Source organism: Poromitra crassiceps (assembly GCF_964638095.1).
Source record: "Poromitra crassiceps genome assembly, chromosome: 2".
NCBI lineage: Eukaryota > Metazoa > Chordata > Actinopteri > Beryciformes > Melamphaidae > Poromitra > Poromitra crassiceps.
This window is the reverse complement of record NC_139624.1, coordinates 16,619,213-16,631,184: the sequence shown is the minus strand read 5'-3', so window position 1 is coordinate 16,631,184 and position 11,972 is coordinate 16,619,213. Positions and strand designations below refer to the sequence as shown.

General features: G+C 48.6%; 1 protein-coding gene across 1 annotated transcript in view; it reads left to right on the top strand.

The window, feature by feature from the left end:
* The window catches only part of cubn (cubilin (intrinsic factor-cobalamin receptor)), a gene marked incomplete at both ends in the record, with an annotated part of 130,031 nt that overhangs the window by 9,557 nt on the left and 108,502 nt on the right, over positions 1-11,972 (top strand). Inside the window, 9 exons of the mRNA XM_083654411.1 lie at positions 1,090-1,216; positions 2,480-2,648; positions 3,033-3,164; positions 3,847-3,942; positions 6,484-6,608; positions 7,929-8,121; positions 9,915-10,033; positions 10,391-10,625; positions 11,301-11,482. Of these exons, the coding sequence (XP_083510537.1) occupies positions 1,090-1,216; positions 2,480-2,648; positions 3,033-3,164; positions 3,847-3,942; positions 6,484-6,608; positions 7,929-8,121; positions 9,915-10,033; positions 10,391-10,625; positions 11,301-11,482 (1,378 nt within the window). The remainder of the gene's footprint in view (positions 1-1,089; positions 1,217-2,479; positions 2,649-3,032; positions 3,165-3,846; positions 3,943-6,483; positions 6,609-7,928; positions 8,122-9,914; positions 10,034-10,390; positions 10,626-11,300; positions 11,483-11,972) is intronic.

Below are 11,972 nucleotides of genomic sequence, written 5' to 3'. Positions count from 1 at the left end.
ACATTGACGCTTGTGACACCACATTGACACCACTTTGACTTCTCTTTTTATGTGTTTTTTTAACTCATTGAGTGCCAGCCACTTTTGGAGAACGGACGCTCCCAGTGCCAGAGTTTCAGAGCATTTTCAGTGATTTCTCGAGGCCCACAGAATATTGTGTGATATAACTATGTAAACACCGAACACGCACAAAGAACGAGGAGACTCTATTGTATCATCAGCAAAAAAAAGTTTATTGATACCATTTTCCGTTCTTTAGTTTTGAGCCGGAGAAGATAGGTTGTTTTGAGCAAAAACAGGCGTTTCAAATTAGAAGCGGAGATATTCCGCCTTTTGTGAAATGAAGCATTTCAAGCACATTCACTGAGTCTGAAGCTAATATTTTCTGATGTAGTGACGTGGTGTAGTTGTGTGGTGCCCTGCGTGCCCCACCCCCCTCTCCCCCCCTCAGCTGCAAACTCCTCCCCACACTAACACACAGCCTCACGCACCCAGCGTCTATTTTCGGAGTGCTCCGTTTTTGTGCGTCGGCTCCCAGCGCGACACGGAAAAGCCAAACCGGACTGCTGAGAATGGTTTGGCCCTTCGGCGTCGGGTGCTGCTTTTCTGGTGGCTAATCGTGTGGAGAAACTATACAGCAGAGACAGAGAGGCTCAGTTGTGGGCGCGGTTTGACTGCTGTTCGCAGCCCAGCCAGAGCAATCTATATGGCTCTATCTATATGGTTATACACCTTCAATAGCTACAATATTTGTACAGGAGATGCAGGAGGCTTTGATCCACGTCCCACCGTCAAAAACGCATTTGACATCGATCGACGTCATTGGCACTCTACGTCACTATTTACTTTGACGTCGATCGACGTCATTGGCACTCAATGAGTTAATCGTAACCGTCACCAAGGTACATAAAGTTTGATTGTGATATTGATTTGAAGTCATATGGCCCAGCCCTAATCTTGTATTCATATAGTGTTCATTGATGTCATATCTTTATTTCACACTGCTCTCACCTGGCATTGTGCCATGTGAAAGACGTTTGTGTTTATGTTTGTGTTTATTATGTTTGTGTTTGTGTTTGTGTTGTGCAGTTGTAGCTGTTCCGCAGAGTGGTCGGGCTCCCTCTGTACAGTGCGCTATGATGACTGCAGGGCTGGAGGGCAGGACCTGTGTGTAAACGGCATGTGTATCGACGCAGACCGCGTCCTACCTGGACAGGTAACCACTCCACGTGCAAAAAACAAGTGCAAATTCGCAATGGCTGCGATCACATAATGCACACACACACACACACACACACACACACACACACACACACACACACAAACAAACACACACCTTCATACACTTGACCCCCATGCCAAATGTCAGCCTTCTGCCTCTGCCATCCTGCATTTTGAAATCACCCACCGCCCCCCTTTTAGCAAATTGGCATCTACACAAAAACACACCTTTACACACCTTTACACACACACACACACACACACACACACACACACACACACACACACACACACACACACACACACACACACACACACACACACACACACACACACACACACACACACACACACACACACACACTTGACCTCCATGCCAAAATGTCAACTTCCTAGGGCTCTAAGAGCTGCTGGTTGCAGCTAAAAACAAGTCCACATACAGTAGCAAAATGTGTTCATTTAACTCTGAGAGAGTGTGTGTGTGTGTGTGTGTGTGTGTGTGTGTGTGTGTGTGTGTGTGTGTGTGTGTGTGTGTGTGTGTGTGTGTGACATCCCTGGCATAGAGCATATAAAAATATGGACGGAGTCACCATGGGTGGGTAGGGGGAGGGACCAGGTGTACCTGGAATGGATGGGAGGGGGTGTGGTCAGTAACGGGGCAGGGCTAGGGAAAAGGGGCCGTTGCTAGGGATAGGAAGGTCATAGAGAGTCCGGGTTCGAGCGGTGTGTAGGTGGAATGGCTGGGGGGATGTGGCCGTTGGCGGAGGTGTGCGCTCTCCAAGTGCACCTCTAGTTTTTGCTGTATTATTTCCTTTGTTTGACTCCATAGTACAACACAGTCTCCATAATGTGACACGTAGCGGTGTCAAAAATAATCGATTATAAGATGCACCGCGATGCGGACCTGCACGATTCTGCATCGATTCACAAATGTCAAAAATCGATTATAAAAAAAAACATTTATTTTTATTTTTATAATCAAATAAAATATAATGGAAGTACATGCAGTTGTTTATTTTAATTATGGATCATAATACAATGCAATTCTAAATGCACTTTTATTGTAAAAGTAGCCACACAGTGAGAAAAAAGTATCATGTATTGGGGAAAAAAGGGATGCATCGATTTAAGATGCATCGAGATGCATCGATAATCGTAATCGAATCATAGCCCTCTGAATCGTAATCGAATCGAATCGTTAGGCCAGTGAAGATTCACAGCCCTAGTGACACGTGTTCTATTTCCCCCTCATCACCAGCCTAAGTACCAGTGCATCTGTGAGAGTGGCTGGGAGGCTCCGGCAGGGAACCCGGCCTGTGTGGCTGATGTGGACGAGTGTAACCTGCCCAGCAAGCCTTGTTCCAGCAACCCTGCTGTGCCCTGCTACAACACCCAGGGCTCCTTCTACTGTGGCTCCTGTCCTGCAGGTAACATCCACTGATACACACTGCTACAACACCCAGGGCTCCTTCTACTGTGGCTCCTGTCCTGCAGGTAACATCCACTTATACCATGAATACAATCAATGCCCAGGCAGATAGGAGTGGGTCTGTCCTGCAGTAGACAAGCAGTACACTTCTATACGACTCCAACAGTCACAACTGCGGAGAAAATCCAGTGTACACCTTTGACTCCTCTACATCCGTGTGTGCGTGCGTGTGTGTCTGTCTGTCTGTGTGTGTGTGTGTGTGTGTGTGTGTGTGTGTGTGTGTGTGTGTGTGTGTGTGTGTGTGTGCGTGCGTGTGTGTGTGTGCGTGTGTGCATGTGTCTGTGTGTGTGTGTGTGTGTGTGTGTGTGTGTGTGTGTCTCAGGTTGGCAGGGTAACGGCTACAGCTGTACGGACTTGAACGAGTGTTCCACCAATAACGGTGGCTGCTCCACTGCTCCCATGGTGCAATGCCTCAACACCATGGGCTCCTTCCACTGTGGGCCCTGCCCTCCAGGTACGCCCTGCCCTCCAGTATAGGTTTGGTCCGATTATCATCAAATATTGTGATATCGGCCAAATGTCACGATTTCGAAAATTTACCAAAAATGTGCCCTAAAGCTAGAGTGAAGCTACTGGTATCAGAACTAGAAGACCTAAGGACTATATTGGCAAAAAAAATGGGGGGGAGGAGAATAACAATAAATAATCAATTTTGGCGAGGGAAAAACTGGCATGGTCATTTTCGGTTTTAACCCCAAACCATAACCCCTTAGCTTAACCTACTTGCTTAGTTGCCTAAACCTAAGCAAGTTTTTGTACTTGCCTAAACTTAACCAAAGTTGTTTCATTTGTGTCTAACATTGGAAAGGCAGCCAGGTTTTCAAATTAACCAGAGTTTTGTTTCAGGTTTAATTGACATTCTAATCGTAAAAAATCCTAAATGTAAAATGACACGTTTCAGAAACATATTTTGCCAAGATTTTGTTTCAAATGTACCTTGACATTCTAATCGAGACATAAGATGACACGTTTAAGAAATGTATTTAGCTGACCTTTTGTTTCAAATTGACATTGATATTGTACATAATTATATCCCTGGTTTTCAGACATCTAAAATGCTAACGTTTTATTCTGGTGACTGAGTTGGACCAAATAGAGCCCCGTCTTATTTTGGAGGTGAACGTGTTTGTGTGCAGGTTATGAGGGAGACGGGACAACCTGCACCCAGGCCAACATCTGTGCTACCAACAACGGAGGCTGCTACCCCCTCGCTACCTGCTCCGCAACCCCCGGTACGCACGCACGCACGCACGCACGCACGCACGCACGCACGCACGCACGCACGCACACACACACGCGCACGCACACACACACACACACACACACACACGCACGCACGCACGCACGCACGCACGCACACACACACACACCCCTCCCCCTCATTCAGTATACAAACACTCAATTTGCAAACTACTTGGCACACACAGTCTAGGGCCACCCGTCCCTTAAAATACAGAATCGTCCCATAGGTCATCTTTGAAAAACACGCAGGCAGCTCTGCTCGCTGTGTGTTCAAATTATAAAATGGTGTGCACCATTTTGCTACGGTTCCCAAGTTGAACGTCAGTTTTCCACTGTTTATGTGTGTTTTTTTTTATATTTTATTTTCACATTTTAAATTTTTATAGAACCCAAACAACACAAAACAGACAAACAGGCTCAGACACAGTGGAAAGAAATGAAAAACAAAACAAAAACAAAACAAAAAATATAATCAACATTACAAAGTGGTGCCGCCAGCCACCTAAGGTGCTTATGTTCTTGTAAACGATATACCTGGGATCTCACTCAAGGGGTCTATGGGAAGCCAGCCGGGTGAGTCACCCGTCACCCCTAGCCTCGTTAAGGTAGACCAAAAACGGGTCCCAGATAGTTATACATTTTCTAAGTGCGTTGGTTCTCAGGAACCTAAGTCTCTCCATGCGTAGAACAGAGGTCATGTCCGTCAACCACAATTGGAAAGAGGGTGGAGAGGGAGATTTCCATTCCTTCAGAATTTGTTTTTTGGCGACAGTTGTCCCCAGTGTCAGAGACTGTTGCACAGCTGTAGGAAAGTTCAGAGAAGACTCTGAGCAGCCAAAGATGGCGAGTTCTGCCTCTGGCTGAAGGGCCACCCCGTAGGCCTTAGAGTACCAGTCAAATATTCTGGCCCAGAATCCCGTCAGTGAAGGGCAGAACCAGAAGGCATGAGACAGTGTGCCCTCCGACACTTGACATCTTTCACACAGTGGTGAGATAGTAGGATAGATCTTGTGTAATTTCTGCTTAGAGTAGTGGAGACGGTGAGCGACTTTAAATTGAATCAGGCTGATGTCTGCTATTAACTGAGCAGAGTTGTACCACCACTGTTTATGTTTGAATAGACATTTTGCTCTGGGTTGTCGGGGCTGAGGGCTGAACCTCTGTCTCTTTGCCTGTCCTACCTCCCTCTCCTCCTCTCCCTCCCCTCTCTCCTCCTCTCTCCTCCTCTCTCCCTCTCCTCTCTCCCTCCCCCCCCTCCCCTCTCTCCTCCTCTCTCCCTCTCCTCTCTCCCTCCCCCCCTCCCCTCTCTTCTCCTCTCTCTCTCTCCTCTCCTCCCTCCTCTCACCCTCTCCTCCCTCCTCTCTCCCTCTCCTCTCTCCCTCGCCCCTCCCCTCTCTTCTCCTCTCTCCCTCTCCTATCCTCCCTCCTCTCACCCTCTCCTCCCTCCTCTCTCCTTCTCCTCTCTCCCTCTCATCCCCTCTCCTCCTCTCTCCCTCCCCTCTCTCCTCCTCTCTCCCTCTCCTCTCTCCCTCCCCCCCTCCCCTCTCTTCTCCTCTCTCTCTCTCCTCTCCTCCCTCCTCTCACCATCTCCTCCCTCCTCTCTCCCTCCCCTCTCTCCTCCTCTCTCCCTCTCCTCTCTCCCTCCCCCCTCCCCTCTCTTCTCCTCTCTCTCTCTCCTCTCCTCCCTCCTCTCACCCTCTCCTCCCTCCTCTCTCCCTCTCCTCTCTCCCTCCCCCCCTCCCCTCTCTTCTCCTCTCTCCCTCTCCTATCCTCCCTCCTCTCACCCTCTCCTCCCTCCTCTCTCCTTCTCCTCTCTCCCTCTCATCCCCTCTCCTCCTCTCTCCCTCCCCTCTCTCCTCCTCTCTCCCTCTCCTCTCTCCCTCCCCCCCTCCCCGCTCTTCTCCTCTCTCTCCTCTCCTCCCTCCTCTCACCCTCTCCTCCCTCCTCTCTCCCTCTCCTCCCTCCCCCCCTCCCCTCTCTTCTCCTCTCCCTCTCCTCCTCTCTCCCTCCCCTCTCTCCTCCTCTCTCCCTCTCCTCTCTCCCTCCCCCCCTCCCCTCTCTTCTCCTCTCTCTCTCCTCTCTCCCTCTCCTATCCTCCCTCCTCTCACCCTCTCCTCCCTCCTCTCTCCTTCTCCTCTCTCCCTCTCCTCTCCTCCCTCCCCTCTCTCCTCCTCTCTCCCTCTCCTCTCCTCCTCTCTCCCTCTCCTCTCCTCCTCTCTCCCCTCTCTCCTCCTCTCTCCCTCTCCTCCCTCCCCTCCTCCTCTCTCCCCTCTCTCCTCCTCTCTCCCTCTCCTCTCCTCCTCTCTCCCCTCTCTCCTCCTCTCTCCCTCTCCTCCCTCCCCTCCTCCTCTTTCCCTTCTCTCCTCCTCTCTGCCTCCCCTCCTCCTCTCTCCCTCCCCTCTCTCCTCTCCTCTCTCCCTCCCCTCCTCCTCTCTCCTCCTCTCTCCCTCTCCTCTCCTCCTCTCTCCCTCTCCTCCCTCTCCTCTCTCCCTCTCCCCTCCTCTCCTCCCTCCCCTCTCCTCTCCTCCCAGGTTCCAGCCTGCCTGTCTGTACCTGTCCTCCAGGCTACATAGGCAATGGCTACGGCCCTACTGGCTGCACCCAGAGCAGCAACGTCTGTGAGACCAACAACCCCTGTGTCAACGGACAGTGTGTGGTAAGTGTATGTATACCATAGCATAGACTGTGTGTGTGTGTGTGTGTGTGTGTGTGTGTGTGTGTGTGTGTGTGTGTGTGTGTGTGTGTGACATCCCTGGCATAGAGCATCTAAAAATATGGACGGAGTCACCATGACGTCACCCATTGGTTTGTGATGTCCCGTTCTGAAGCCTCTAGTTGGCTGTTTTGGCTGCGTCCATCTTGGGGTTCTTGCGCAGGTCGCGTGAGATGGCACGAGACCGTTTTCCCAGTGCCACAGCTCCGCCCACTATTGGTCTGTGATCGGCAAATGCACGCTCACTGGACAGGCGACCTGTCAATCAGCCCCAAAACATCGTTTTTTTCCTATTGCTTAGCAAGCTTGGGGCATCTGTGGCTCAGGAGGTAGAGCGGGTCGCCCACCAATCAGAAGGTCGGTGGCTCGATCCCCGGCTCCTCCAGTCCGCATGTCGAAGTGTCCTCGGGCAAGACACTGAACCCCAAATTGCTCCGGATGGCTGTGCCAGCACCCTGCATGGCAGCTTGCCACCATCAGTGTAGGAATGTATGTGTGAATGGGTGAACGTAGGCATGTGTTGTAAAGCGCATTGAGTGGTCGGTAGACTAGAAAAGCGCTATATAAATGCAATCCATTTACCAGTCCATTTGATGTGAAAAAATTTAAAAAACCCAAGAAATTTGAATTTTGTAATACATTTACATACAATGTTAAATAGGTGCACTGTATAACCAGGGATGTGATTTCAGCTCAACTTTAAGTCAACACAGTTGTTGGAGTTACCATGTATGCAATGTAAATACAAGTAACATTCATGAGTGCATTTACATGCAGACAATAAACAGTTTATTAGCGGATTTCTGGAGTTACCTGATTATTCAAATGGTCATGTAAACAGCATAAACCGATAAGCTTTATCCGTTTATGGCCGTTATCGGGTTATGAATAAACCGATAAACATACCTAGGTTTTTGGCCAATAACCTGTCTTTTGAGTGCATGTATACAGCGTATCAGGTTTCTTGTGGGTTTATACATCTGCGCATGTACAAGTTGCATGTAAAAAGTTGAATTACCGCCGCCTTCTGGAGAGAAATCCGACTAATTGACTGAATCATGTAAACGCGGGTTTTTCCTATTGTCGGATTATTAAAGTGCATGTAAAGTTTAACGCAGAAATCAGATTATTGCCATAAACTGATTACTCACAGTTATCAGTTTATTGGTGTGCATGTAAACGCTCTCATTGTTAGACCAGGGTTTTTCCTGCATCCAGCCACCTGTGTGACTGTAACTATGCTACATACCAAACACACTGTAGGCCACCAGCACAGCTCCTGGCTACGTGTGTAACTGTAACGCTGGCTGGGAAGGAGTGAACTGTGACCAGAACATCAACGAGTGCTCCAGCACCCCCTGTCTGAACGGAGGAACCTGTACCGACCTGTCCGATGGCTTCACCTGCACCTGCACTGCCCAGTGGACCGGGCAGCTCTGCCAGACTCCACAGCAAGGTACTGGGGAGGCACTGAGAGGACAGTAGGAGGGGCTACAGCAGGAAGGGGAGGGGGGGCAAACTATGGCCCACTCAGTCACTCACTCAGTCACTCACTCAGTCACTCACTCGGTCATGGACGTTTAGGGAGTGGGGGCATAGGGGGAGTGGCACCGTGGTCTTAAAGGTTTGCGCTTGTTAAGTAGTCCACCACAAATTAATTTATTTATTTATGTCTGTACTTATTTTTTACACAGACTTATTTACTGTAGGTAAGTTAAGGTAAGTTATCCTTTATTTATCCCCTTGGGGAAATTCATCCTCTGCATTTGACCCATCCTCTACTAGGAACCTTCCTAGAACTAGGAGCAGTGGGCAGCCACTGTGCAGCACCCGGGGACCAACTCCAGTTCTTTTGCCAGTACCTTGGTCAGGAGCACTGACAGGAGTATTAACCCTAACATACATGTCTTTCTTTGATGGTGGGAGGAAACCGGAGCACCCGGAGAAAACCCACACGAACACAGGGAGAACATGCAAACTCTATTTAGCACTGTTTAAAAGTATAATGTATTTTGGTGAAATGATCTCGGCACAGAAACCAGTGAGAAAAATAGAATACACAGAAATACCCATTGTAGTAGGTGAGCTGTCTGCTGAGTGTGAACAGGGTCATGAGCATAAAAACATTAAAAAAAACGACGACGACGACGACAATGACAAGAACAACAACAGAAAAACAACAGAAAATGCTTCCATACTGCTCACCTGGCATAATCCAAGTCTCCACAAGCCCTGAGATGTCAAGTTGACTTCAAAAAACCTAATTTTACACCCTGTTTTTAGCTGAAATCTGCACTGTAGCCAGGTGCTGCAAGACGGTGGCCAGTGCATATTGTAGCGGACTACAGAGAACATTTCAGCTAAAAACCGGGTAGTAAATGACATCTTTTCAAGTCAACTTGGCATCTCAGGGCTTGTGGAGACTTGGATTACGTCAGGTGAGCAGTATGGAAGCTTTTTCTGTTTTTTTTTCCTGCTTTTGTTTTCCATCTTTGCTTGTGACCCACACTCAGCAGACAGCTCTACTTGGGGACTGTTCGTTATGTAGAAAGAGGGTCACTGGAGAGCTGTAACTCTCCCTCTGACCAAAATATATTTTTCTTTGGCCCTCCCCAAGTGATTTAGAAAAGATGATGAACCCTCCCCCAACAAATGTGATATAATGTTTGCTGGCAAAGCAATGTTCAGTGCCAATAAAGTCACAGCAGCACGAGGGCATCACACATGGGGAAGCTACAACTCTCAGGAGTTTCATGGGACAAAATTAGGCAAAGCACATACACAGTTTGCACTACGACCACTACGACCCTAACCCAAGAAACACACATCTTTCCATAAAACATACACTTAGGATCAATGCATTATTAATCTCAAAATTATTACAATTATCACCGCTATGCAATCATTACCATTATCGCAGGTATGGCCAAATTGAGATGCAGTCGAGTAATTCCAGTCCTTCTTCACACAGAAGCAATGCTCACCTGTATTCTGGTCCAGGCAGCCAGTGCACCTCAGCTGCAACAAAACAACCTCTCCAGCTCAGATGTTTCTCTCTCTCCACTAGATAGTCCCATAGATTCTGCTTTACACCACGCTTGTGGTTAGGTTTGACTCTGTGTGTGTGTGTGTGTGTGTGTGTGTGTGTGTGTGTGTGTGTGTGTGTGTGTCTGCATGTGTGTGTGTGTGTACATGTGTGTGTGTGTGTACGTACGTGTGTGTGCACCTGTGTGCGTGCGTGCGTTTCAGTGTGTGGGGGCTACCTGACTGGCCCTGCTGGTTCCTTCAGTTACCCCAACACCCCGGGTCACGACGACTACGACCACCAGGTCAGCTGTGCCTGGGTGATCCGCACTGACGCAGACAAGGTTAGACTCTCTCTCTCTCTCTCTCTCTCTCTCTCTCTCTCTCTCTCTCTCTCTCTCTCTCTCTCTCTTTACTCCTGGTCTCTGGAAATCTATAATCAAAAATAATCTATATAAATTTGATCAAATCCTACTCCTTTGAATTCTGAAAATTACAAAAAGTACAAGAATAAATTCACCCATCTGCTTCATAGAAGTTACTGTAAATACGACCCCCTATTTTCTCTGTATTGATTAGAAGCCGTGTGTGTGTGTGTGTGTGTGTGTGTGTGTGTGTGTGTGTGTGTGTGTGTGTGTGTGTGTGTGTGTGTGTGTGGCGATGTAGCGGATCCTCTAAGCTCCGTATGTTTTCTCCTTCAGATCCTGCGCATCACCTTCCCTTACTTCAACCTGGAGGCCAGCACCAACTGCCAGTTTGACTGGCTGCAGATCCACGACGGGGACAGTGCCTCTGCCTACATGCTGGGCAAATACTGTGGAACCAACAACCCTCAGGAGCTGAGCAGCTCCCACAACATGCTGTACTTCTGGTTCCGCTCAGACCACTCGGTCAGCGCAGGAGGCTTCACTGTCGCCTGGGAGTCTCTGGACCCAGGTAGGGCTGTGTGTGTGCGTGTGTGTGTGTGTGCGCGCGCGCGCGCGTGTGTGTGTGTGTGTGTGTGTGTGTGTGTGTGTTGAGAAAAGTACACACATTCTTTATTTAAAGACACCCTAAAGTCATGTTTTAAGATGTACTGTATATAAAATACTCTACTTTGAATACTAATTTGTGTCTGATGGTTTTCTGCCCCCAAACATTGGCTCCAGTATTCGTGATGTCACGAATCATGCCTGTTGAAAATGGCCTTTTCAGTGAGCTCAACCAAACCAGACCCCTGAAAAGTGTTTTGTCAAATTTTGGAGGCAGTCGGAGAAACGGTGCGCCTTGAAACTCTGAACAGACAAAGAGACAGACAGCCCTCCAATTATAGTAGTTCTCCAATTATAGTAGTAAGATAATATAATGGCCAAAATACAAGTGGTGTCCAGCAGCAGAACTGCCCGGCCACTAACTAGCTTGTTTTGAAAATGGAAGGAGTAGAAAGTACAGATATTTGTGTTAAAATGTAGGGAGTAAAAGTAAGAAGTTGTCTGAAAAACCTGAAAATCCTACTTAAGTACAGCACTTAGATGTAAGTACAAATACTGTGTTACTTCCCACCTCTGGACATGATGTCTGCCTCTGCGTGTTTGTAGAACTTAAACCTCCAATCTCCCCTCCTCCATTCAGTGTGTGGAGGTCAGCTCACTGAGCCCTACGGCAACATCAACTCCCCCGGGTACCCTGGGAACTACCCGCCCAGCCGGGACTGCTACTGGATGGTGACGGTGGACCCCGGCCTGCTCATCACCTTTGCATTCGGCACCCTCAGCTTAGAGCACCACGATGACTGCAGCTTCGACTTCCTGGAGGTGGGTATAGCGCCCGCCTTCTTTTTTTTCTTCTTCTATCCGATTTCCGGTAGTGTAAACGCTTCTGGGCGTAGTACTGCCCTCCGCAGGACAAGGTTAACCTAACTCCTACACTTCATATTCTCGGATACAGCTCTGAGTCATGCAAAAACTGCAAAACCTATCGCCCGCCTGTGTCGCAGTATTCACCTTATGTTGCCACGCCCACTTTTTCTCCTCCGTGTCAGACGCAGTTGTATTTGTTCTTCCGGTTCAGCGTTAGCCGGCCGGCCGGTTGCATTGTGAACTGTAAACTTTGGATGAAGTTTGGCAACATTCAGAAGCTACACTGCGGCCAACTTCAGTTACATGCTCATATAGCGTTACTGCTGCGAGGAGCCGATGGCTGTACCCGGTCGGCATTTAACGTTAGTTACAAAAGCACATTGACAGTGTTTTCTCACTGCCAGTAAGCCTACAGTAGGGGTTGACAGATACTAGCTAGTCCGAC